Source organism: Ciconia boyciana, chromosome 8 (genome assembly GCF_034638445.1).
Source record: "Ciconia boyciana chromosome 8, ASM3463844v1, whole genome shotgun sequence".
NCBI classification, from domain to species: Eukaryota; Metazoa; Chordata; class Aves; order Ciconiiformes; family Ciconiidae; genus Ciconia; species Ciconia boyciana.
The window spans coordinates 34,127,284-34,152,073 of NC_132941.1; the positions used below are offsets into that span (position 1 = coordinate 34,127,284).

General features: G+C 36.3%; 1 protein-coding gene across 10 annotated transcripts in view; it reads left to right on the forward strand.

Annotated features, from left to right (window-relative positions):
• Positions 1-24,790, forward strand: part of CCSER2 (coiled-coil serine rich protein 2) — a 77,433-nt gene that overhangs the window by 5,986 nt on the left and 46,657 nt on the right. For 6 of the 10 annotated variants that reach the window (XM_072869849.1, XM_072869847.1, XM_072869846.1 and 3 more), the window contains 2 exons: positions 9,082-10,555; positions 11,453-11,655. In XM_072869849.1, the coding sequence (XP_072725950.1) occupies positions 9,121-10,555; positions 11,453-11,655 (1,638 nt within the window). In that variant the 5' untranslated portion in view covers positions 9,082-9,120. The remainder of the gene's footprint in view (positions 1-9,081; positions 10,556-11,452; positions 11,656-24,790) is intronic. The other 4 variants (XM_072869850.1, XM_072869853.1, XM_072869855.1 and 1 more) reach the window with 2 other exon arrangements.

The window sequence follows — 24,790 nt, forward strand, 5'->3', positions numbered from 1 at the left end:
TAGATAAACTGTTCAGCAGTGGTTCAGGTGGGTAGTATTGTTTCTGTCGTTAGTCATTATATAATCAATATAAAAATATATTGAATAATATCTGTTTGTACCACCATAAGAGGGTTTTAGCTCAAGACAGCTCAGTGTTCTTATATGGAGAAGATGTGTCAGATGAATAAACAAACTAGAGGAGTAGGATGGACAAGGTGGTAGTCTAGAAAGGGATATTTCCATTTATAATCAGTTGTATTCAAAGTTTCACTTGGCTTCCAGCCTGCCTGTTCTTATCAGCAAGAAAATCCTGCTCCAGGTAGCATGCATTACCAAAGTAGCAGAAAACAGTAACTGGAAGCTGACTCTTTAGTTTGTTACTGAAGCAATGGTGAAGTATCTCCTAGTAGAGTTAGAGACAGGAGTGGTGTGTGTGAATCATTTGGTGACAGTGGATAGTTCTGAGGGAAAAGGGAGGCTCCTCTATTTTTAAGTGAAATATTTGCCAGAAAATAGCAGGTAATTCCTGCTTGTTTGCAGAATGACATTGCTTTTATGTCTGAACTCAGATTCATGTGTTTTGTAAGAATAAATTCAGAAAAATTGAAATCATCAACATGAAATGCTGTTGCTGAGAGAATAATACCATCAGCAAAAGCAGTGGCCTGTTTCTGGTGTCAGTTGCTTTGATACTGACATCATCACAAAATTTTTGAAAGGAGAGATTGAGATCCACCATTTAACTTCTAGAAAGCTTGGATTCTAGACTGCGATTGTTTTGGATTATTCAGTCAATCTTAACTACAGCATAAAATTTAATTTGCCTTTATGATATAAACAGTGATTTCAGCTTTAAAACTTTTCTGAAAGGCAGCTATCTACATCAAATGGTAAAGATCAGAGTTTTTTGAATATGTATGTACACGTACATATACAAAATTATGGATTATCTTCCAGGATAGAAATCTTGCCAAATACAAGCAAGTGTTAAGACAGCACAAGAGAGTAACCTAGATATAAATGTGCTGTATAGTCTCAGTACTTCTGTGTGTGTGGGAAATAATGCTTGAATAATATGATAGTTTAGCTCTTTTCTTCTTTGTAGCCATACAACTTTGTCTTTAGGTGGCAGAGCATTAGATCTGTAAGGCAGATAGATAGTGTGTGTGTCTTCCTAGTTTGGTTTTCCCCTTTCTGTTTATTATCTTTGGAAATTTGGTAACAATTTAAACTGAATAATGCCATCAAAGAATTGAAGCAAATAAAGACTCTCTGTATCTCTTCACCAACAAAGATTTTGAGAACAATACATCTTTTGCAGTTTAAGAGCTGTTAAGCTACCCTGCTGAATAAGCTTGGTCTACATGACTCGCTCACTAAGGTTGAATCTGTTGAATTTGTTCTGTTCACAGGACAGAAGACCGTTCCTTCTGTAACATAACAAATGAAGTAATCCACATAATTTAATTCTTTCTAGCAGGAGTGTTTCTGCATTGGAGCTAGGTATACCGCTCATCATTATGTCAATTGTTTCTGCTTCTGATTTATCACGATGTATCCCATCCACCTCTTACAATGCCTTGAAGGCTCTTCTTGGGGTTAGCACACTTAATGTAGTGTTTTTATCAGCTGTGCCTTGTGTTCTCTGGATTTCCAGTGAAAGCCTTACTATGTTCTGTATCTTGTGTTTTGGAGAGTTGGTTATGCAGGAAGTGCATGGTGTTTATTATCTGCAGGTACAGAGTTGACATCGCTAGTTCAGGTTTGACAAGGTACGACTGCTACATTTGGATGAGTGACTGGAAGAGTGCACAAAAGCAAACCTGAGGAAAACTCAATGTCCATACGTGTTTGAGCCACCTTTAATTCTTACTAAAGGCATTTTCTGGACTTTTGACAAAGTCAGAATAGACCTATGTTTTACCTCTACTGTGGCAAGAAGAGTAGATCTTTTGAAGAAGGGAATTGATGACTTCCTCCAAGAGGATGCATCACATGATTGGCAGCTTCAGAGAGGAGTTGTGCCTCTGCAATGCTTTATTCTACTTGCTAGCTGACCTCTGTCCCTGAGAACAGTTAGGCTGTCAGCACTAATGCAGAAAAGAGTAAGTATAATTGCATTTCACGTCTCATTTTTGAATGAACTATGATAACCTGTATTAACATTTAAGAGGAATGTGGAAGTGCACTATTTCAAGTTTATTTCTTCTTTTTTGCAAGCCCTGATATTCTCTTGTATTGGGAGTAATTTACCTCTACCCCCAAGTATCTTCTTCCATCTTCTTTTCTTTGTCCTGAAGCTCCTCCCTTGCTGCAGCTGGCTAAGCATCTGGACTTTGACTGCCCTCTGCCTTAGTCATGTTGTAAGAATGCCAAAAATCGGGGCAAATTTACTTATTAGAGAAACCTTAGCAAAGGTCTTACTTTTAGTTAAAATTTGCTTGCCATTTTTTTGATAAAATCTTAAGGGTTTTATGACAACTCAAATCCTGTGTTGTTTCGACCTTTTGGTAAGGTCTGATGTAAAAATTGGGCATTTGAAATGTATAGTCTCTATTTTACTAATATGCAAAGCACAAGCGGGCAACTACTAGAAAGCATACATTTCTGGGCAGGTAGCACTTAGCCCTTTTCTTCTTCCTTGAGGTGCCTGATGGTTAATGTAAATAGCATTAATGGCAGAGTGAATTGAGAGTGTGGCCCTAAGGGATGTGAATGGAGTTTTTGGTTCTGAAAGTATTCTGGTAGCTTTCTTCTACAAAATAGAGCTGCGTTTCCCTATTTCTTTCTCTGCAGTAAGTGCTTGTGTCCTCTAGCCTTACAAAGCATTAAGAAACTGTATTCTGATGAATAAGTACAATGCTTTTAAAGATTGCAAGGAATGTTATATCTTTTTGCTGCATTGACTAAAGATACTGTTCAGTGTTAGAAATACAGAAGCCCCAATCTCTTCAGGATGTCTTTCTTGTTCTCTCCTTCCTTTATCTCTATTCACTATCTCTGTTCATATATCACGCTCTGCTTATATTCCTTGACCTAGTGCATTCTGATGGACAGTAAATAAAATCCAGCACAACAGCGGCTTGGATAACTGGTTTTCTTGGTGTTTGATAGATCAAACTTTACAAGTGGATAGAACATCAGCATACCTAAGTGTGAGGGAGGAAGAAAGAACACAAAAGAATCTCACAACTTCGAACACAGAATAACAAAATTATTTCAGAGAAACAGAACAATAAGCATTAAGTGTCTTGGAATTTCTTACCATACTTCATGGCTATGGTACCTTCAAAAGGCAGACTGTCAGGGTTGCTTCTATTAATCAGTGCAGTTTGGACATAGTAAAGGGAGAGACACTAAAATTCATGGATGCCTTCATGAGACATTGAGAATTGATTCAAGAACAGTGGTGTTTCAGAGACACTGAAGGCAGGAGAAGGAAGGAAGTCTTGGAGGATTTTACTGCAGAGCTGATAAATCTTATTGGATCTTGGAGTTGAGAGAAGAAAGCTTTTTTGATTGAGCTGGAACCAGTCTGTAAATAACACAAAAGAATACAGGACAGTTGTAAATACTCAGAAGTTTGGTCTCGGAGTCATCAGAATTTCTAGTTGTATTCTGATTCAATTTAATTCATACAACATGCATAATTTCCTTAGCATTCATCGTCTTTAATTCCTCAGGGCTTGTCCTGCTCAGAGCAGGTGTTTGCTAGCTAGATCTCCTGCCGATTTCTTTCATTCTGTTAAGCTCCCATGGTCCTCTTAAAGCTGAAAAGTGACTTGCAACTGTGCTACCCATCCTGCAGTGTTCCTAAATACTTGCTAAAGAAGCCTTTTGCTTCTGTTGCAGGGGCCTCCGTGACTTTTCGCTTATGTCATTCTGTACCTCCTTACACTGGTGGAAATAAGATATTTTCACGTAACTGCCCTAATGCATTTTTAATTACATTTTAAAGAAAAATAGTTCTTAAGTTATGCTTAAGTTTCACCACGTATCAGTGGTGAAAAGATCTGCATTCTGTGTGTCCTGAATAGAAAAATAAATAAATAAATAGAAGCTGTGGTGTTAAAACCCAGAGGTGTACAGAGGTTGTTTTTATAAGCCACGCACAGTGGACAGAGTCGAAATAGATGTGCACTTAAATTCACAAAGGCCATGCGGTATATCTAGATTCACCAGAAGATAATTAGAAGTAGACTACAATCTTTCAAATTGGGAAGTTTATATCTGGTTTTTTTTTTGTCTGTGTGGAGAGTATCTTAGTTATAGTGAAAATCAGTGGGAAGTTAGGAGCCGCTGTCTGAAAGTATGTCCGTAGAAGAGCTGGTCTTGTGTCTTGGATTTCAGCAGGGCTCTCCTGTTAGAAGTGTGGTGCAGGAAACAGGATATAATTGTTACTTAAGGTGGTAGATTGTGACTGCCTCAAGCCATCTGTTCATTGCCTGCCATTTGCTCTTCAGTTCCCGAGGGTATGCTTCACTCATTTTCTCCACTGCTTGGGCAGTAGTTAACAGTTCTTTTCTGTGTGCTAACGTAATGCTGTGGCCAAGGAAGCTTTTCACTAGAGGAGGTAATTTAGGTTACCATAGGAGGAATGTTCTCACCTTCCTGTCCATGCTGTTTGTATACTAGAAACATGCTTTTGTTTTCTAGGAGAAAGAATGAAGGTCCCTGGAAATTTTAGCACTGTAGAGTTGGCAAGATAAATATGCATGGATATTGGTAAACTGCTGCTTCAGATCACCTGTCACTGAGCTGAACAAGTAGAATTAGATAATGTCTTAATTCTTAGGCCTTCTGTGGAAGGCGAATAATAGGAGTATAAGGTCTGGCTTGGCAAACGTGGTCATTAAACTTCATTGGTTTCAGTAACATCCAGCACATGATGGCAGAAATATGAATAAGTCATTTATTCACAGGGTTTCATAGCAGTTGTTCTGCCAGTCTGCCCACACCAAATACCAAAAAGATAGACTGATTAATAATTGGTGTTTGCTGATATACAAACACCAATGGAGATAATGTTTCTGGGTAGGTAAGAAGCTTGTGTACCACTGTAGCTGCCAGCTTCTTACAGACCTGCAGGAAAGTACCATTTTTGTTATCCAGAAGCAGCGAGGAGGTGTTGACTATCTTGGTTTTCCAGCACAATCCTGTTACACACATTTACGTTTATTTCTGCCTCAAGAAAAAAATTCTTCACACTGGGAAGGAAGTTGCTCTAAGAAAAGCATCTTAAGTTAGCTACTCAGTATTTCTATTTCTTATTTAGTTGGTCTTAAAATTGAGAAGAAGAATGAAACATACATCTGAAACTGTTGGCATACCAATAGTTCTGCAGAATTGCTCTTGTCTGTCACCAGTCTGTCAGATGTGTTTCATCTGGCAGACGTTTATTCCACACTGCTATGACAATAGGAGGAGAATTTGGTCCCACTCAGTAATCTGTTTGGAACTTGAAAATGCTAGTAGCGCTCTGATGGCATGGGTCATAGGGATCGCAATACTTTAAAGGTGCCCAAACATTGAAATGTATGAACCTTAAGCTGTCTTCTGCTGTAATAATCATTCCACAGCATGCAGGACAGAGTCTCAGATGCAAAACCAAACTTTGCTGAGAAGCTAATATATAGGCAACTGTCTTCCTGGTGTTGTTGAAACAGACTGTGAATGAAGTAAAAGTGAATGTTGTGTTTGCTAGTCAAAAGTAACATCAGAGGATCTTGAGGTGTAAATAATCCTATACAGAAAGCACAAAGGAGAGTGAGAATGAATATCCTTTTGCTTATCACCAGGATCTTGAATATCCTTGAAGGTAAGGATGTAGCAGCTTTTCAGTTAATTCAGATTATACTTCAGAGAGGGTTTGTAAGTTTTAATTCTTTTTCCCTGGATCATTATGTAAGACTAGGGTCTTTGTAATTAGTTTAATTCCCGATTAGGCTTGTGTGCTCTAGATAATGTATTTCCCAAGGCAAAGCACATAAGGCTAGTTTGCCCAAATGTCTGCTTTAAAAAAAATCCATAAATTGGAGAAGTCTAAAAATACTTTGGATTTCTTTATAACACCGCAGAATACGACCTAAATCGTATTGAATCTGAGTTTCTTGGGATGCAGAAATCATACTATAACTTGCAGGTACTATGCTGCTTGATAAGGGAATTTCATTTTTAGGATAATGTAATTTCTAGTAGTAAATACATGTTAAGACTGAGGAAGTGTAAGAGAACTTCATGAGAAAATTTTCCATTTTCTGGGAAAAGTAACATCTGCCAAACATGATACTGTTAAGTTTTGTTTCAGTGGGTGGTTGGTTTTTTTTTAATGGCATTGTATTTCAACCAAACAAATGCAACCAAAATTGAAAAGGTAACACAGTAGTTAGTTATGTAGCTAACAAAACACAGGCAGGTATTGCTTGTAGGCAGTCTTTTAATTTAATTATCTGAAGTATTTTAAGCAATCAGTACAGTTTTCTTAAAGATAATATTTTGTCTTTCCCTAATTAAGGATAAATGAGCAGGCACCCTTCCTAGAGAACTGAAAGGTCGTCTTTTCAAGTTTAATTTGCAGCACTTGATGGAGGATTAAAGTAATCTCATTAAATGGCCTCATTTAAATTTTGCAGTCACCTAAGAGATGGTAGACAGATGTGAAAAGGGAATTATCCATAAAGCATGAAGTTAAATTAGCAGCTTTCTAATTTAAGTTTTTTAATTTGGAAGATTTCTTTACGAGACTTGAGCCTTTTTGTTAGAGTTGGGATATCTTTTGATGGATCTGCAGTATGATGCTTGTGGTCAATGAATGCATCATGATGTTAAAGGCTATTTTTTATGCAAGGAGTTATTTTTTTTTTAAAAAAAGGTATACTTTATTGCCTTTATTGTATATATTTGACATTAAGTATCTTCAAGGTTTGCAATTGATATTAAAGCATAATGATATTTTCATTTCAAAGTATACAGGTACACTGTAGGCAAGTTTCTTTTTTATGGGTATAGATACATGAGATGCTGTGAATGTTTTTCTTAGGAGGTGATATTGGTCATAGTGTTTTTGAGATAAGTCTAACATTAGACACCTAAATCCATGTACAGGCATGTATTATGCATAATGAGTTAAATGTTTTGCTGTTGCTGGGGGGAAATAGTTGTGTGCTTCTTTGTATGCCTAGGTGAGGGTTATGTCTCCAGTGTGCAAGAATTCATGTAGTATTTGAAAACTCTGGATTTGTGTGTTTCTAAATAGACATGCGCTCTACCAGTTGTAGGATGTGGATTCTGATATTTTCACTAGGTTAGGAACCCCTAAAAAGCCATCTCTCTGAGTGTTTCTCTTTGTATCTTTTTAATGTAGATCTGCTTCCAGTAGTACAGCTCTGGGGCATTCTATTGATTTACAAAATCCTAAGGGTACTTCAGTTTGCATTAATTTAATGCCACTTTGATTTTATCTTAAGTGTTTCTTAGTGAGCTCTTGCAGCTTGGGGAGTGAGTCACTTTAAGGTAATGCTTGCTGTGGTTACACAAGTTATTTCCTGTACCTTGAATGAGTATAATGTTACTTGCTATGTGTTGATTCTCATCATGATTGCCATGGTTTTAAAATTTTCATGGATTTTTTCAGTCCTGCTAGCTGTGTGTAGGTCTGTGAAAAGAGAAACACGGATAATAGTTTCAGGGAATAACATATGAATGACTGAAATTCTGTGTCTTGACACCATTGTAAGACCAGCAGGTGGAACTGATGAAAACATATAATCCAGGCTAGCAAAAGCAAGATATCCTGTTACAACTGTCTTGAAAAAACAGAAACCTAGTCTTGCGAATACAGAATTCAACACTAGAGTAAACCTTGTCTTAAGATGCAGCATTGAAGCTTGGAGGCTTCTCAAGGCCTTATTGTCTGAACTGCAAGTCTTTAATAATAGCATTTAGACAAGCCATTCATATTGTATAGCCAGGAAAAACAACAGACTAAATGCTGTACAAAAGGGTGATACAGACATAGTTAGTTGTCCAAATAGTAGGATGGATATGTGGATGAGTGTGGAAGAAACAAAAAGCAGTATATCAAAGCAAGGAGATCGGACCTGTCAAGGCAAAAATTTTTGGGGCAAAGATATGTCTGTAAAGCAGATATGGCTTTATAAAATAAGTGTGATATAAAATAGACCAAAATGACGTGACTATAAGTTGAGATCCAACAGATCTTTATTAAAGACTGTAGTGGAGTCCCCTGTATTGCAAATCAGGTGGATGGGACTGCAATTCAAGATACAAGGGAATGCATGAATGCTATAATTATCTTTTTATCTCATACTTTTATAGCTAGGGTTATGTGTTCATGTATCACTGCACAGAAGTAAAACTTTTGAATTCACTTACTAACACTGACCTTAGGCAACTGTTGCCCTGTACCTCAAGTCTTGTACATGAATAAGATGATGACCAAAATAGACTACAGTTTCCATACAAAGAGGGGGGGGGGGGGGAAATGACTAGGAATTTTCATCTTGAATTAGGGATATCAATAAGATCTGGGAAAAAAATGCTGTGGTGAAGAGTGATTATTTTGTATCTCATAACATAGACATTGGGGAAACTGGAAAAAAAAATTCAAAAAATTAGCTTTTAGTCAGATTTAATATTATAGTTTTTGCAGTTTTACATTGCTGACTACAGGTTTGTGCTGTGTTCAATTTGTGGGAATTTTTTAAATATTAAGTCTTCAGTATGTAATTATTAATTGCAATACAGTTGAAAAATTCAGTTTGCTGCTCAAAATAGGTAAATGGAAAAAAAAACCCAACCCTTTTTTCAGCTTATTTTATAGATTTCAAAAGGAAGAAAAATAAAAAAGGCAGTTTATCTAGAGAACTTAAGTTGGGTAGGGAGGTGTGAATAACATTACTGCCAAATAACTGCTGGTGACAGGTATTTCTCTGGAGTTCACAAAATTTGTGTGAGTTACTTGGTACCATCATGGTATAGTTAGGCACAGGAATGTAGTAAACATAGATGCAAATGTATATTAAATTGTTAATTAACATGTGGTTGATTCAAATCTAATATATTCTTTCTTTTCCTTAGATTCAAGCACCCTGTAAGGACCAATGTACCCAATAGCTCATGGAAGAAAAAAATCAAATCAGGACATCCTTGGTTTCCAGGCTACCAAAATATGGAACAAAAACTTTAGGAAGTGTCTTGCAACCTATGCCAAATGGGACGGCTGTTAGTTTAGCAGGGAATAATGGTGGCAAAAATTTTGGCAAGCACAATGGCACTGTTCGCATGTCTTCCTTTTCTTTCAACTGGAAAAAATCAAATAAATACCAACTTCACGATCAAAATGGGAGAGAGACCAACTCTAAACATAACTGTAACGAAAAATTAATCGATTCTGAGAAGTATTCTCAATCTCAAGGAGCATTGAGTAATGATGTGCTCAGGGTGGGTTTGAACAGTACTGCTTCGGTTGCATCAAAAGCAGCAAAGCAAACCAATATGTTTGTGTCTTCTACTGAGGAATTAAACCCAAAGTCTTTGCCTGGACTCTCTAGTTCAGCAAAATTCGCCAAAGGTACCCTGTCAGGAAGGACCTCATATTCTGGACTCAGTGCTCCAAAATCACATTTAAATGGATTTTATGGAAGTAGGCCGGTGGTAGGTTTGCAGAGACCTAGAGCTAATTCCAGTGCCACAACGACAAGTTCAGGAGAAAGCCTGGCACAATCTACAGATAGTAGCAAGGCTTTTTCCTGTGAAAAAATGGTAAGATCACAAAGTTTTTCACATTCCATTCAGAATTCTTTCCTTCCCACTGCATCTTTAACCAGGTCACATTCCTTTAATAAAGCTGTGGATCTTACAAGGCCTTATAGTCAAAATCTAGCTGCCAGGACATCTCAGAGGTCAACTTTGTTGTCAAGAAATGCGCGTCAGTTGGATGTACCCAATGGAAATGAAGCTGTGAAGTATGGATTTACCAGACCCTACTCTGGTATGTCAGCTCCTTGTTCAAAGAAGCCCCCTCTGTCAAATGGATCTGGGTCAGCACCTTCTTTTGGATACAGATTAAGTCGGCCTTCTCTGCTGAAACCTACCAGGCAGCGATTTGCTGGAAGTATCGTTGTGGATGGCAGCAAAAGTACAACTCCTGACACGTGCATCATGGAGAACTCTGAAATTTCAACAAATATTAATCGAGCAATTGAGAAAAACAGTATTATAGAGAGCAATGCTCAAAGAACAGAATCTGATGAGGGCCTGCATGAGAGTATGGGAAAACATGGGTCAAAAGTAATGTGTATGAGTGATGATGGAGATGAAATATCTATATCTTCTTTGTCATCTTCTGAAAAAAATGATTTGAGTGAAGACTTCAGTGATGATTTCATAGATATAGAAGACCCAAACAGAACTATACAAATACAGCAAAAGGAGAGCTGCCTTCAAGAGTTAGAGCACAGGAGCATAACGTCCATCGAGCCGTTCACTTCTCTCAAGGAAAGTGGAGGATCTCGCTGTAATGCTGATGACTGGCTTGATATAAACATGTCTGGTAAATGCTTTGTTATGTTCTGTTTGAAATTTTAGGTACTAAATCAAGATTCTGTAACTGTAATTAAGTCATTTTATATAATTGCCCATTGCTTGTGAATTGTTTCAGAATAGAGCTTGGCTCTATGCTAGCCCACTTATTTTCTTACAGTGCTTTTTCTGCATGATAGTTATCTTTCCCAGGCATGACTTTGAACAACTCTCTTTGGGATAAGAATGCAGGATACCTCCTTTAACCATGCTTGTGGTAGGGTTGGGGGATTCCTAATATCCTTGCTTTGCCATTCATTTCTCTGGACTGGTGATCTTTCCCCTTGCCTCCCCCCCGCCCTCAGTAGGCAGAGGACAGCTGTAACCACTGTTAAGTATAGGGAATAAGTGTAGGGTGTCTAATTAGTTAAATTATAAATATGAATGTCACTGTTTTCTTGTTTTTTCCACAGGCATGCTATATTAATTCTTTAAAAATTAGTGGAAGAGACAGAAGATGTTTTTAAAAGCCATGTTTTCAAGTCTCTGATGGGCTTCTCATAGTACACGCTTGTTTTGAGAGAAGTTACAGTTGAAAGATGGGATACAAAGAATCTAATTTTGGACCCGCCTTCTAATACGTTAAAAAGATACAGAATTCTAGAAAGTAGCTTTCACGATGAGTGAATTAGTGCAATGTAAAAGGCTAGCAAAGATGTAGGTTGTAAGGACACTTAGTTGTAGCTGCCAAACCAGCTTCAGCTTTTTTCCCCTCTAGGATGAGTGAACAATACTGTAGAATGCTTTCAGATATTTCTGTTACAGTACAGTTTCAGAAAAGTTAATGCACCAGTAATACACATCTTAATTTTTATTTTTGGCATATTGGATTGTTTTTGGAATCTTGACTATTCCTGTTTTCTTTAAGCAGTGGATGACAACAGTGAAAGCACAAAGCATACTGCTGAGAATGTGATTTCTCCAGAGATGAATTACAGAGCTGGGTCCTCTTTTGAGCTCTCTCCATCTGACAGCTCTGATGGCACATATATGTGGGATGAAGAAGGGTTGGAACCTATTGGAAGTGTTCATCCGTGTGGAAGTTACGAATCTTCAGAAATGAACAGCATAGTATGTATTTGTATACATAAGTTGCATAATTATAGTGTTTTGAGTTTATTGCTTATTAAGTATATTTTAAAAACAGAATTAATTTATTTTTTCCTTGATAATTGTTTCCTCTTTCCTCTGTAGTTGATTGATAGCTTTTTGAAACTTCTTGTTTAGGAATTAGGAACTCCTGTTTCTGGACAGGTGACCTTGATTAGGCTGTTTACGCACACCTCTTTTTTTTTTTCTCCTTCTCAAGTTAGGACAGAACAGATCCTTCCTTAGGCAATCTCATGGTAGTGCTCACAAAGAATAAAGTAATTAATTTCTGCAAATGATAGGTTAAGTATCTCATACCAATCTCTAAACCTAGGAGTGAAAAAGCAAGAAAATAGCTATCACCTATCTGACTTCTTCCATTGTCTTGTTTCTATACTGTATACCTATAGTACCCTTTTGAACTGAAGTTTATTTTGATTTCTCAGTTTGTTCAAGCACAGAATCTTTAAGGTAGATGCCTGACTGTAGCTCACTGTAGCAGGATTCTTTGTATGTCTCACATGCGATACACAAGGTACATAACAACCTTTTTCTTGTTGCTAAATGTAAAACTGATGTGCAAGAAACATCATTCAATCTAAAGAATGGGTGGAGAGTTGTTGCAGTGCTGTGAGCCTCCAGCTGAGGTCAGGGAGCCAACATTGGGATTTCTGTGGGCTTGAGGAAAATGTTGTCTGTCCTTCATCCCTTTTCAGTGTTCATATTCATTTATCTGAACAGTCTTTTGAATTAAGCAACTCAGATTTTATTAACATGATACTGACAATCAGAACTTCTAACAAAGAATTTGGTATAATCAATGTGTCATGCTTCGTGTGTTTCAGGCATGTTAGATACTGTGTCACCACTGCCAATTTAGTAATGTAGATACCAGTTTTGGACTTTGATAGGGTTTGTGGCACCTACTCAGACTTTGATTTGTAATTTTATTAGGGTTGTCTGCTCTAGCCCGAGAGCAGAACAGCAGAGGTTTCTCCTGAAAATTTGGCATAGCTATGTAATTATATTTTTATGTGTAACTACATATGAATTCCTGATGTATTTTCAGCTGCTTGTGGTAATGTTTGCTCTTTGTCTTAAATTATGATGTTGGGATGTAGTGCTTAAAAGTGTTTACAAATGGTTATTAGCTTTTCGTGGTCATTGTGGCCAGCTTGGAAAAGCGGTTTGAGACTTTTCCAGTATAAGCTTTGTAGCTTTATTGATGTTTATAGGGGACAAAAAAGTTTAATGTAGGCCACTGCAAAAACACTCTTTTCCCTAGACACATGCATGCACATGCCAAGAAAAAAAGGAAGTTTTTGAACTTTGTCCTTCATAAATTTTAAGTATAGACATTTTTGATACATACAGTGTAATTTATCGAACAAACAAAAGACACTACTTTCCCATGCTTTTGGACTATCTGTCTAGGTTTTTGATACACGTGACCTCTATGCATTAATTTGTGCATCTGTATGAATTGATCGTCAATCAATGTTTGATTGACAGAAGCTGTTGTAAGCCTTGTGGAGCAGAGGTACATTAGAAGCTTTCGATATCTTTGTTCACTACTTTGGTTTATTTCTTCCTTTATTGAAAGTAAATAGCTTTTAGAGAGGACTTCAAAATAGGAGAATGAAATTCCTAGGTTTTGAGGAAGTGGAGAAAGGAGGAGGTTATAAGTAAGACTTACTTTTGAATCCAGGAAGGTGTGTGTGTTCTACCCATTTTGATTTTTATCATGTTAGTGCTGTTCCAGAATTACAGTGCTTACTGTACTGTGAATTTTTATCTTAAATGAGAGCAACATCAGTAATACATCTTTTATTTTTACAAAGCAGAAATGTATTTTCAGTCAGCTTGGTTTTTGAGGGGAAATTGTAGCTCTGAAATGTTTGTTGAATTGCCTTTTAGTGGTGTTATTTTGTTTGTGTTTTTTCCCTGTGCTTGTTTTTGGTAGAAAGCATGATATATTTTATTTCTTTAGCCTAAAGATTAAACACTGATTGTTTTTAATCTGAAGATGCAGAAGAATTTCTGATACAGTTTTTCATGATTTCTGAAGAATTATGTTCTTGGGTAGGTTAATGTAAGCTTTTGTTCCATGTTTTTCCTTTTCTCTGCAGGCGATGAGTATAAAGACAGGTTAAAAAAATAGAACTGAAGGCGTTGAGAATAATTATTGTGATTAGTCAGCACATCAGATGTTTTGATTGCTGGGAGGTATGTGATCAAATTATGCGGTTTCTGTCCTCTAGTGTGGTGAGGGTAAAAGCAGTTAATATTTGTGTGTCAAAGTTGAATTGATAAGAGTCAGATTTAAGAATTTTGAGTGCTTGAGCTAATGCCAGCCTGACTGCCCCTTGGAATTAATATTTCCAGGGAGATCTCTAAAGCAGATAGTTGGTGCTGGGGTGAATAGAAGCAACGTAGCTGAATAACAATTCAGGTAATTAGATGGTGAGTAATTGGTAGTGTTTAGTGCAAAATTCACCTTTTTTTTTATTTCCATCCTGCTGTTGTATTGTTAGTCTTTTAAGCTGTATCATCCTTAGTATCAACAAATATTAAATTCCTAAACTTTTTCTATAGATGACAGTACAGCTCTAATTGGGTAATCTTAGATTAGAAGTGTTTTGACCATCTTTGAAAAGGCAACTTTTGCAGAGGGAATTTTAACTAGGCTTCTGGAATGGAAACCAGAATAGGAAGACAATGGAAGGAACTTGCTGGCTACTCAATCTTTTTGTTCCGTTTTTGGGAGAAGAAAAGCAGTTATCTGTGCTAGTCTCAGTAGAGCTTGGTTTTAAGGACATAGGGGAAAAAAAAATAAAATAAACTTGATGTCTTTTAGGACAAGCCTTCTGTTCTTCACTAACTGAGCCAACAGCTATGGAAAAAAGGTGCAATCCAGTGTTGGAGGTTTGAAAGTTACACAAATCTAAATATTCTCTCATAAGATGATGCCATGGGGACTTACAGCTAAGTAGGACGTGCATTTTTTTTGAGACCTTGTCAGGATGAAAATGTTTTTATTCTTTAATTGTGTAATAGAAAATAATTTATTTCACTATCTCTACTTTTGTTTCATTTCCAGTTTTGAAGGCAACAAATCAATTGGTTAACATTCTAAGAATTGAACTCCCTTAGAGTTTTTAAGCATTCATTTCATTGGTATTCCTTATACTCCTTTCAACAATTGGTCTTTGCTGCTAAGCAACAAACCTGGTGCTATTTCTGCTCAATTCTGTGTGAGTAGACTGATGCTTAGAGCAGTTGTGATGGCTCTGTAAATTAGCAACATAGACAATATTTGTCTCTATATATTCTCATTTAATGTTCAGCTGTACTGTTTGCTCATGTTGTGTGTTTCAGCTACCTACTTTAACACCTAGCTGCTTTACTGTTTCATGGCAGAAAGCTGTGAGGTACAACTTGTGCTGTTTTATTTGTGTTTTTTTGTTTGTTTTGGTTTTTATTTTGATTTTTTTTGTTGGTTTTGGTTTAATACAGGCTTTCATCAGTTCTGTTGCTAGCTAGCTTTAGGTCAGGGACCAAGTTAAGGGTTATAATTAAAATGTCTTCATTTCACTGCTGCTGAGTGAGTATTTATAAATTAATCTTGGATCACAATTATGTAAAAACAAAAAAGCTTTGCAAATAAAATTAAGAGTCAGATTACAAAAAGGGGAGAAAAAAACCCACCAGAAAACCAAACAACAAACCTTAATGTGGATCTACACATTTCCTGTGTCTCTAGATTTGAATGGTGCTCATGATTGTAATGTAACTGTCTTCATTAAACAAAAAAACTTTACAATTTACAGAGCTAAGCTGAAACCAAGATTTTTTTTTAAGAGTTCTTAGTTCCTATAGATGAATTCTGTTTTATTGGAGGGGGAGATGGTGTTAGTATTTTCCTTGCTTGTGTCTATTCAGTTAGCAGCTGAGAGGGTTAGCATTCGCTCAGTAGAAGTCTGGTTGTTACACATGTGAAGGACTGAATGTCTGATTTCTACAATGATCTTTGAAATAGCTGCTTAGGATTGAAGTAATTTTACTTCAGAGTGCAGGAAACAAATGGTTTTCTTTTTCCTATTTCTTGGAATGAGAACTTGGACTGTAGTCTAGTATATCAACCTTGCTACACTTTTGCTTTCATTAGTTTTTGTCTGGAAATACTGTTCAACGTACATATAAGCAATGTAGCCTAAAACATGCATCCTAACTGGAGTCTCATCACCTTTGCTTAACCGATGGTGAAGCACTCTTGCTGTAGCAAGGTTTGAGCTGTTTTATTTTCTCCTGTCCATTGTATTAAGTAGACGCATGAGAAATGTAAGCTTTAATATGTGTTTGTTCAGCGTGAAGCTTTGAATATTTTTGGAAAGTCAAAGTTCTTATTTACATTAAGAATAAGATAGATAATACAGTTGTTATTGTGTGTATTGTTCTGAGGTATGTGCTTTTTTAAAGATACTATGATATTTTAGTGCATAATAGTCTGCAAGAAGTAAAAATTCAAACTGAAAATACTCCACTAGCTTTGGCTTCTTTCTTTCTTTCTTTAAGACTCTAGAGAACACATTGTTGTGGTGTGGGTGTGTTTTTGTGTTCTTGTGGTTTTTTTTTTCTTTTAAAGGAATTTCATTTGGGCAAATAGGTTTAGACAGGAAACTTTTATGAGTGTTCTCTATTATCAGGTCATATCAAGACCCTATCTTAGAAAAACAAAAAAGATTGAGTCCTCTGACTCCTTTATACTGTAGGCCCTAGTAAGAATATGAATGTTTGTGCTATGTTAATTTTTACTGAAAGAAATAAAGCCAGTATTTTGGGTATATACAGAGTGAGCATCAATGTAATTATAAAGATATAGGATTATGGAATAATAATTGAAGTCTTGCTTGAAGAGACAGATGGGTTTTAGCTGCTTTCCTGAGAATTTAATTGCTCTTGGGATGAAATCTGAATCTCATTGGAATGAATCTATTTTGTCATGTATTGACATGTGGCCAGAATTTTAGCCAGAGTGTGAAGTAGTTACATTTTTCTCTTCTTCCTAGGTAATTTTTGAAATCTTGTAAGACTTTTTTTTTTGTCGTTATATTTTTATTTTTCTTCCCTTTGTGTTTGAAACTTGGGAAAGGGCAATTCTGAATTAGTTTTTGAGACTGGGCAGAGTGCTTTCTGGTTCGAGAGGCGTAGGTATTCACAGTGAAATACGCTGAAATATGCTCTATTTCTTAGAAAGAGAAAATAATCTTGCTAAAATAGCATTGTTTAGTTCAATCACTAATTTCTTGCAGTGATTTAGTTATGTACAAGTAATTTAGTGTTAATTACCTTAACTTTTTTAATAATTCACTTCTCAGAATGACTTTATAGTAAGATTTAAATTACCAGTTTGATTTCTCAGATGAGTAATATGTGAATTCAGACTTGTGATGTGTGTGTTTCTAGTACGCTTACTTCTGTAGAGTGAAGTGTTCTAGGTATTGTCTTCTACCCATCTTCCTTTCTTTAGTTGTACATTCTATTCAGGACGTTAATGCCAAAGCCATAGTTCTTGTTCTATGAGAAGCTGGGCTTTTTAAATTTTTGGACTGTTTTGTTACAGCTGTACTAAAAATACAAGTGCAGGTAAGCTTAAGATAGTGTAAAAGTATGGAATAAAACAGCTATTCAGATATATAAGGATTGTTTTAAAAGTAGTATTTGGGAGAGTTTTATGAAGTGTGAATCCCTTAGAGGTTACCATTTGAGATAAGATATCTCTTGCCCAGTGTGGTTTTTTTGATGGAACTATGTAATACTATGATAGAAGTGCTGAAATTATTTTGGAAACAGTACAATGCTAATTCCAAACAAGTAAATATTGAGTCTTCATACTGTGCTAGCAGCACTATATAACAGCCATTGGAAGCATTTTCACCACAAAACCTTTCTGAATTAAAAGCAATGTTTACAGACTTGGACGCAATTTAAGTATTATACTGAAAATGAGTTGCATTCTTATGAAGTTTTTTATAATAAGCAGTGGTTGATTTATTGAGGCATTCAGTACAGAGTATTCACAAGGTCTTGCGCTTCACTTTCATCCATTTAACAGGGTGTAGTGAAACTAAGTATGTATCTTTTCTTGACACAGAAATTTCTTCTTTGCTATAACTTTCTAAAAAGAGCAGCCTTGAAATGAGCCCTTCAGGTGCAAGATAATTACAAGAAGCACACATAAAAAGCAGTTTCCATCTAATGAGCTAGTTGAAATTTGATTCTTTTTTTTCTGCTTTTCATGCTGCAAGTGTCTTAAGATTTTAAGACGCTGAAAGTAAATGTAAAAGTTAAACTGCTTTGATGTAAAATCTGCATTTTCATATGGAAGCATATATATATATAATTTTTTTATCGAAACAAAGACTCTTACATTTATTTAGATTTTCGTGGTATCTTTACGTAATCCATTACTGAAACCCCTAGATTTCTAACATCTTGGGCTTTTTTCTCCCCATTCTTGTATTTGGTTTTCTGTCTGCAAGTTGATATTAAAATTCTCCATTAGCAAAGATGTTCCAGTCAGGAAAGACTTGCACTCCATTCAGCTCTTTCTTTTTTTCCCAATGAAAGACAGAATCAACCGAATATTTTTGTTCCCCAATAGATTGAATGTACTTGCTATTAGTATAGAAAATAGTTCAATGATCTATGAGTAAAGATATCCCAACTACTCATCTATCACACTTTGTGACCTTGAGTGAGTCTTATGAAGTCGTATTTGTCTATTTTTAGAATGATGGATTAATTAAAAATGAATAGTAATACTTGGCGTTATCATCAGTATGTATTACGTTGTTATTCTTTGCTGAACCACAAATGTATCAATAAAGTTCTTTCTCAAAGCAGAGGACAGCATTAAAAAAAGACACTTGTATTTTTTTGACAGTCTGTACTCAGATGAACAGTGTTGACTAATTGCATTTCCTCCTTTGTTAAAATACATGTCTTTTGGCTGACAAAAGGTTAAGCTAATACAGAGAATTAACTGCATGGTGTTGCTCCTATGATGCTTCCTTAAAGTAGTTTGTGTACTTCAACTGGGCACTTCCTTAAGAAGGGTCTGAATTTGTTCTGTGCCTAAAACCAAAGGATGGTTGCACCTCAGTCAGTGCCATTCTGACTTGAATTCATTATCATGTTAATAAATACACATCTCTAGTTTTGTTTGTGGTTAGGTATTTTAAAAAAAAAAATATTTCTTTGCTAGGGAATTCGATACAGTGACAATTAATTACATGACTAGATGCCTAGTACTTTAGTGAGGGAGTGAGGTTGAAAGGAAGGAGAAGGCTTTATTCTTGTAGTATAACAATATTTAATTAGGTATAATGGCTCTAGTCTAGGGAATCTTGTCATATGTATATTAGAGTAATTTGAATTTTGAACTAGCTAGTCCTTTTTTGGCACTTGAAGATACTGCCTAACAAGCCTGTGAGACCCCAGACATCTTAGTCTTTTTTGCTGCTGCCAAGTTTATCTGGCCAGTGTTGTGACATAACTGGATCACAGAGGAGAAAATTGGGCAACCTCTCCCTGTAGGTATGTGAATTGATATTAGAATTCATTAGTATGTCAGAGTAGTGAGACTGTCTGTGAGAATGTAGTACCAGTGTAGGGGGAGGTAATTTCATCTACCTATTACCTAGAAAGTATTCAAACAAACCAATTATAAAGGCACTTCAGAAATAATCTGATGCAGACGTGTAGATCTGTATGGGCAATAATTGAAATTCTCAGTGGCATATCTGTCTAATCAGGTGTGGACACCCTGTAGAAAACAAAAAAAAATATCTGTGAACCTCCTGGGAAGTGACTAAGAGCAAAGCCAGAGGGTGTCAGATACTTTGCAATTTGTATTGTACCTCCTTCTCCATTTCCCTCTGTGCCCAGCATACTGGAGACCATTTTTATGGACAGAGCTGTATAGCGTATAGCATCACTAATGTGGAATGGCAGCATGGAGTTCTACATTTTCTGCTTCTGCTCAGAGAATTTCCATTTGTTGCATTCATCACCAAAGAAATCCTGTTCTGCAGGACAGATTGAATAATTCATTGGTCCTTCACACTCCTTTTCCTGAAAACCTGACTTTTGCGTTTGTAGACTAATATTTTTCTTGGCAAGAGACATCAGAGTAGCCCAGGAAGCCTTCTGTGAGACTTTAGCTTTTACTGATGCGTTCTAGAAAATGACAAACACCATGTCTAAATTTTACTTGGGATATAAAAGGATTTCTTGGAAATACATTGTCTTGGTAAGCTGCCATTTCTGCTTAGGTTGTCTGTGTGAAAGAGCTTTGTCTTACTCTGTTTTCTAAGATTTATAAAGTAGTTTAAACTTCCTGCTCAGAAATAGAGTGATTCTGGGATTGGAATCTAATACAGATGTCGGCCTTGAAAGGTGTTTTTAATTGGCATGCATCTGTGTGCCACTTACCTGAAGCTGGTGTTGCTAGTAACCTCTGTTTAAGTTCATAAGGTCATGTCCAAGTTCTACACTCTTTTGTCACGACATCTTCATGCCATGTTCCAGAATCTGGCCAAAATTACGCTGACTCACTTGAATTGTACTGTTCTAACTTCATAGTTTTCATTAGGTCGATATAATTGCTTTCATTTTTCCAATATTACAAGTATAAAAACCTCTAGCATTTGTTTTTCATATCTTCAGTTTCTAAAAAACTTTGTTATGCCTAAAAATTTATATTTGGAAAACCATTAGACTGCTTGTTTCTAGTTTCAAAGCCTCAAAAGTCACTGTCACCTTTTTGCATTTAGTCTCCATTATGAACAGATAATATTTGTGGACATACTAAATTAATGGGTTAGTGTCCTTGATTAATATGTCCACAGTTAAGCTTTTAGTAGAAAACTGTGCAACTGCTATGTAAAACTCAGTCTGTATTATTACTTGTCTTAATACAGAACTAAGAGTACAAACTTGTTTCAGTATGTTCTGTTAGCAGGGTTCCTCAGCCATTCTTTCGGCAGAGTTTGCTGGCAGACGGTTTTCTGCTCGTGGCAGAGAAAGAAAATATCATGAAAGTAGAGACTGATTTCAGAGCTGCTGCCTTCAGAGTGAAAATAGCCACTGCTTTACCCTCCCACCACTGCTCTAGTCTTCAACTTCAGAGCTTAATTATTACAGTAATGGGAGGTAGTGAGAAACGGAATTACTTAATGAGATGGAGTTTCTGTCTATGTCTTGTATGATGTACATGTCCCTGCTGTCAAATATTATTAAGAGGTTATATGACTATTTTACTGTGCACAAACCTCTTGTGATATTGGTTTGAGAGGCATGACATTTTGTGAACAAGCTTTTATGGCAAATTACCTTTTTCCTTTGGGATGGGAAAGCATATATGCCTTTAAGAGCTGCTTGATTCAGAACTGACACAGTAAATCTTCTCATGCTCTTTTGGCTGGCAAAATCAAGTAAGGCAACTTCACTTGTACTCCTGTGTTTCATTTGTGGTAGCTGTTAGTGACAGCTTTGAATTTGTATGGTGGAGAGGCAGAGAGAGAGCAGCAGCTGATGTGTTGCTGTGTGAAATATGAGAATAAATACTGGTAGAAATTAGCACTTCTTTTATGTCATAAGCTTGTAAGTGACGTTTCCTGTATGTTGGTAACTGCATATCCAGTGTTACATTTTAATGTGAGTTTATAGCTATTCCTTTTCAATTTTTTTCTTTATTCTACCAAGTAGCATAATTTTTCAATAACAGAAGGACTTCAGAATTACTCTAGTGTACTTCATCTAAGTGTATTGCTGAATTTTTAAGTCTCACGCATTGTTTTTGGTACTCCCAGGAAATCTTCAAACCGTAGTGAGCAGGTGAACATGTGCCCAAAGAGAACAGTAGTCTTAAAGTTGGGAGTATTTTTCAAAGTTATTAGTATAAACAAAAAAAACACTTTAAAAAAAATACGTAAGACAAATTGAGACATACATCTAACCCATCTAACTGGGTTTCTGAATATTTTACAGATAACTTGATTAAAACTGCCTAGATTGGCACACAGTTTCCTTTTACTTTTCCTTTTTACCTAAAATTGTGTCCTAATAAGTTATAGGAACATTGGTGTTGAATCTTTTTCCGAATTATTTTCTGTTGCGAAGCATCAGAAGTTTAGGGGAGGGGCAGTGTCTTATACGTGTTGGGGTCAATTGTTTTTGTAGTACACAGAGCTTTGGTCCCTCTGGATGAATCTCTACACCCAATTTCAGTCTTACTGTCCCCACAGTTGTAAATATGGGATGCACTTTAACTTCTTTTCAAGAACACTTAACATTGCATTCAGGCCATATTGATACCAACTGCAATCTGATATCACCTTATAACTCTAATTGTCATCCTCCTTGAGACTGGAAATTTAACAAAGCGGCATTTTCCCACATATGAGGTGGCTCTGAGTAAACAGCATTTCAGTGTTTCTGTGTTCTTGGTTCACACTGTTGAAATGTATCAGGATAACATAGTGAGAATATACTTTTGCAATAGTGCAAGTAAGTGACAGGGATGCTTCCTGTGTTGTTAGCAGTTCATTTAGAGATTGTTCAAAATAGAATTACTCAAAAATAGTTTGGAGGTATTTGAGGATTGTTTTGTTTTTAATTAGAAACACGTATATTAAGCTGACTGCATAAGAATAGAACACATTAATGCTGCGAAACAAGTCGTATTCAGATTACCCCCAAAATCTAGCTAGGGTATAATTAAAACTTACTACACAGAGGAAACGTAATTGGGCTTCTAGTAGCAGCCCTGCCCATGGTGTTCCTCTGAATTTTGAGGTTATGATTTGGTTCCTTTCTCAACTGGCAGTTATTTGAAGCCTCCCTATTTTCCTTTAAGCTGAACCTCACACTATTAATACAGGTGCAAGCCAGTGGAGTGAGAATCATTCACAATTATTTTTGCCAGTTAAGAGTATCTGTAGCAATTACGTATTGCTTTATAGTGTAAAATGCTCCATTATTTGTAGGTAAACTGTAAAAGCAATGCTGAACTTCTGATATTGGTAGACTTTTTCTGAAAACAGACTGGAAGCAATGAGTAGAAAGGACTGCTTTTCCTCAGCCTCTGCTACTTCCATGTTCCTATTGATGCTTACTGCTGATGGCTTTCTATTATTGTGGTCAATAGTAAAATGGAATCTTTCTACTTAAAAGCATCTGCCTATTTAAAAAAAAATAAATTGGAAAACATTCCTAAACTTTTCTGGAATTCTGCAGAAAGATGGTAAAAATGCTCCCCCCCACCCCCTGTTCAGTTTCTTTTTTGTGGGTCCATTACCGGAGGCTAGATGGCAGTCAAGGAATTATTTTTGTGGCTGTGGGATTTAGCTTGCGCTGCCTGTTTGGAAAGTGCTGTTGCTTATGAATTGGTGAAGTCTCAACAGAATGGTTAATATTTCTGGTTTTCTTCTTTCTCTCCCTTCATCATGCTATTGAATTCAAGATTTCTTACAGTCTGACATCTGTTTTTATAATAAAAAAAACCCCTAACGTGAAGCAGCAAGCATAGCTGCTGCTTGAGATATAGTGGGTAATAACCTAATAATTATTACGTATCTACTTTCAGTAAACCTAGGTAGAACATGCAATGCCTCTATAAAAATGTTTTCAAGAATAGTACATCTTTATTTAAGACTGTTATATCTAATAGTTAAACATAAAATGTCTTGGATTTTCAGAACAAAGTTGTTCTTGCATTTGTTGTCGCGGCAACCTACCATTACAGAGCATGAATGAAATGGTGAAATACTTGTTTGGATGTTGGGCTTAATTACCTTTAATGTGACTTGCAATGTACAGCATTTAAAATAACTCCCTTCCTATCCTATTTTTGGTATCCTGCAGAGTTCCATCCTTTCTCTTCCCTGTGTGGTTTCCTGTGTTCTTATGACTTTGTTTACAGTGGGTTTTTCTCTTCAGCCCTATAGTATGGTATGTGCCTTCTTGTGTCTTTATCTTCTGTCCCTGTTTTCTGCCTTCGCTTCAGTTCTGTTCAGTTCTTATTTAACACTGCCTTTTTGGAGACTTGTATTGAATTCCTATTTTTTTCTTTGTCTGTGTCTGGGGTGTTGTCAAATGCTGAAAATAGCACTGAAAAAGACCCTGGAAGTCTCCCTCTTCTCTACTGTCAGCCTTGAATCGTATATGGCTTTTGCAGTTATCCTTTAGCTGCCCTCCAGATGACTGATTTACCCAGTCTGTTTAGTGTGTGTTTTTTAAAAGCTACTTCGTTTTTCATTCTTCAGGTACCTGGAATGATACTTTGTTAGTTTTTGTACTACTCTCAAGCTCTTAGCTTCCCTTGAGTTTTTTGGACAGATTCTTCCGTAGTTCTCTCCCTTTACTCATGCTTATCTTCTGCTTGTTGAACTTTTTTCTGTGGTCTTTTTTCATCCTTTTTCTTCCTCCTCAATATCTTATTTTAACGGAAAATCCAAAATCTTTAATTTTTAGCATCTCTCCAGAAGAGATGCAGCATATGCAACTGCGTAGAAAACGAGCGTGAAAACGTCTGTGGAATTTCAAGCATCTAAAGCTGCTAGTTTTTCTGAGCATAAAGCACATCTAGGTTTTATTTGCGAAAGAATGTTTGAAATAAGAAACTGTACCCTTCTTTTAGTATAGTGTAAGACTTGTAATACACTCTGACACTGTAGAGACATGAATCACTTTCAGATACCAAATAATACAATTTCTTCCCATTTCAAATATTAAAGTACAGAGAATCGTATAAACACAGTATATTTTTGTTCTTTGAAAACTATGCCAAATCACTGCAATGATCCCTGCTTTCAGTCAGGTGAATGAACTCTTGTAGACGGTAAAAGGCATTCTGTTTTGAAAGTACAACCACATGTTGGTTGTAGCATTCAAGTGTCACACCAGAAACATCCAGCTGGGAGATCTTAACAACTGCAGAGACATGACTACTAGTGAAAGAGTAGTAGTACGTTTCATCTGGCATATTCTGATGCCTTAATACTTTTTTCATGTTAGCTGCAGATCGTATCAAAGAGAATCAATATGAATAACT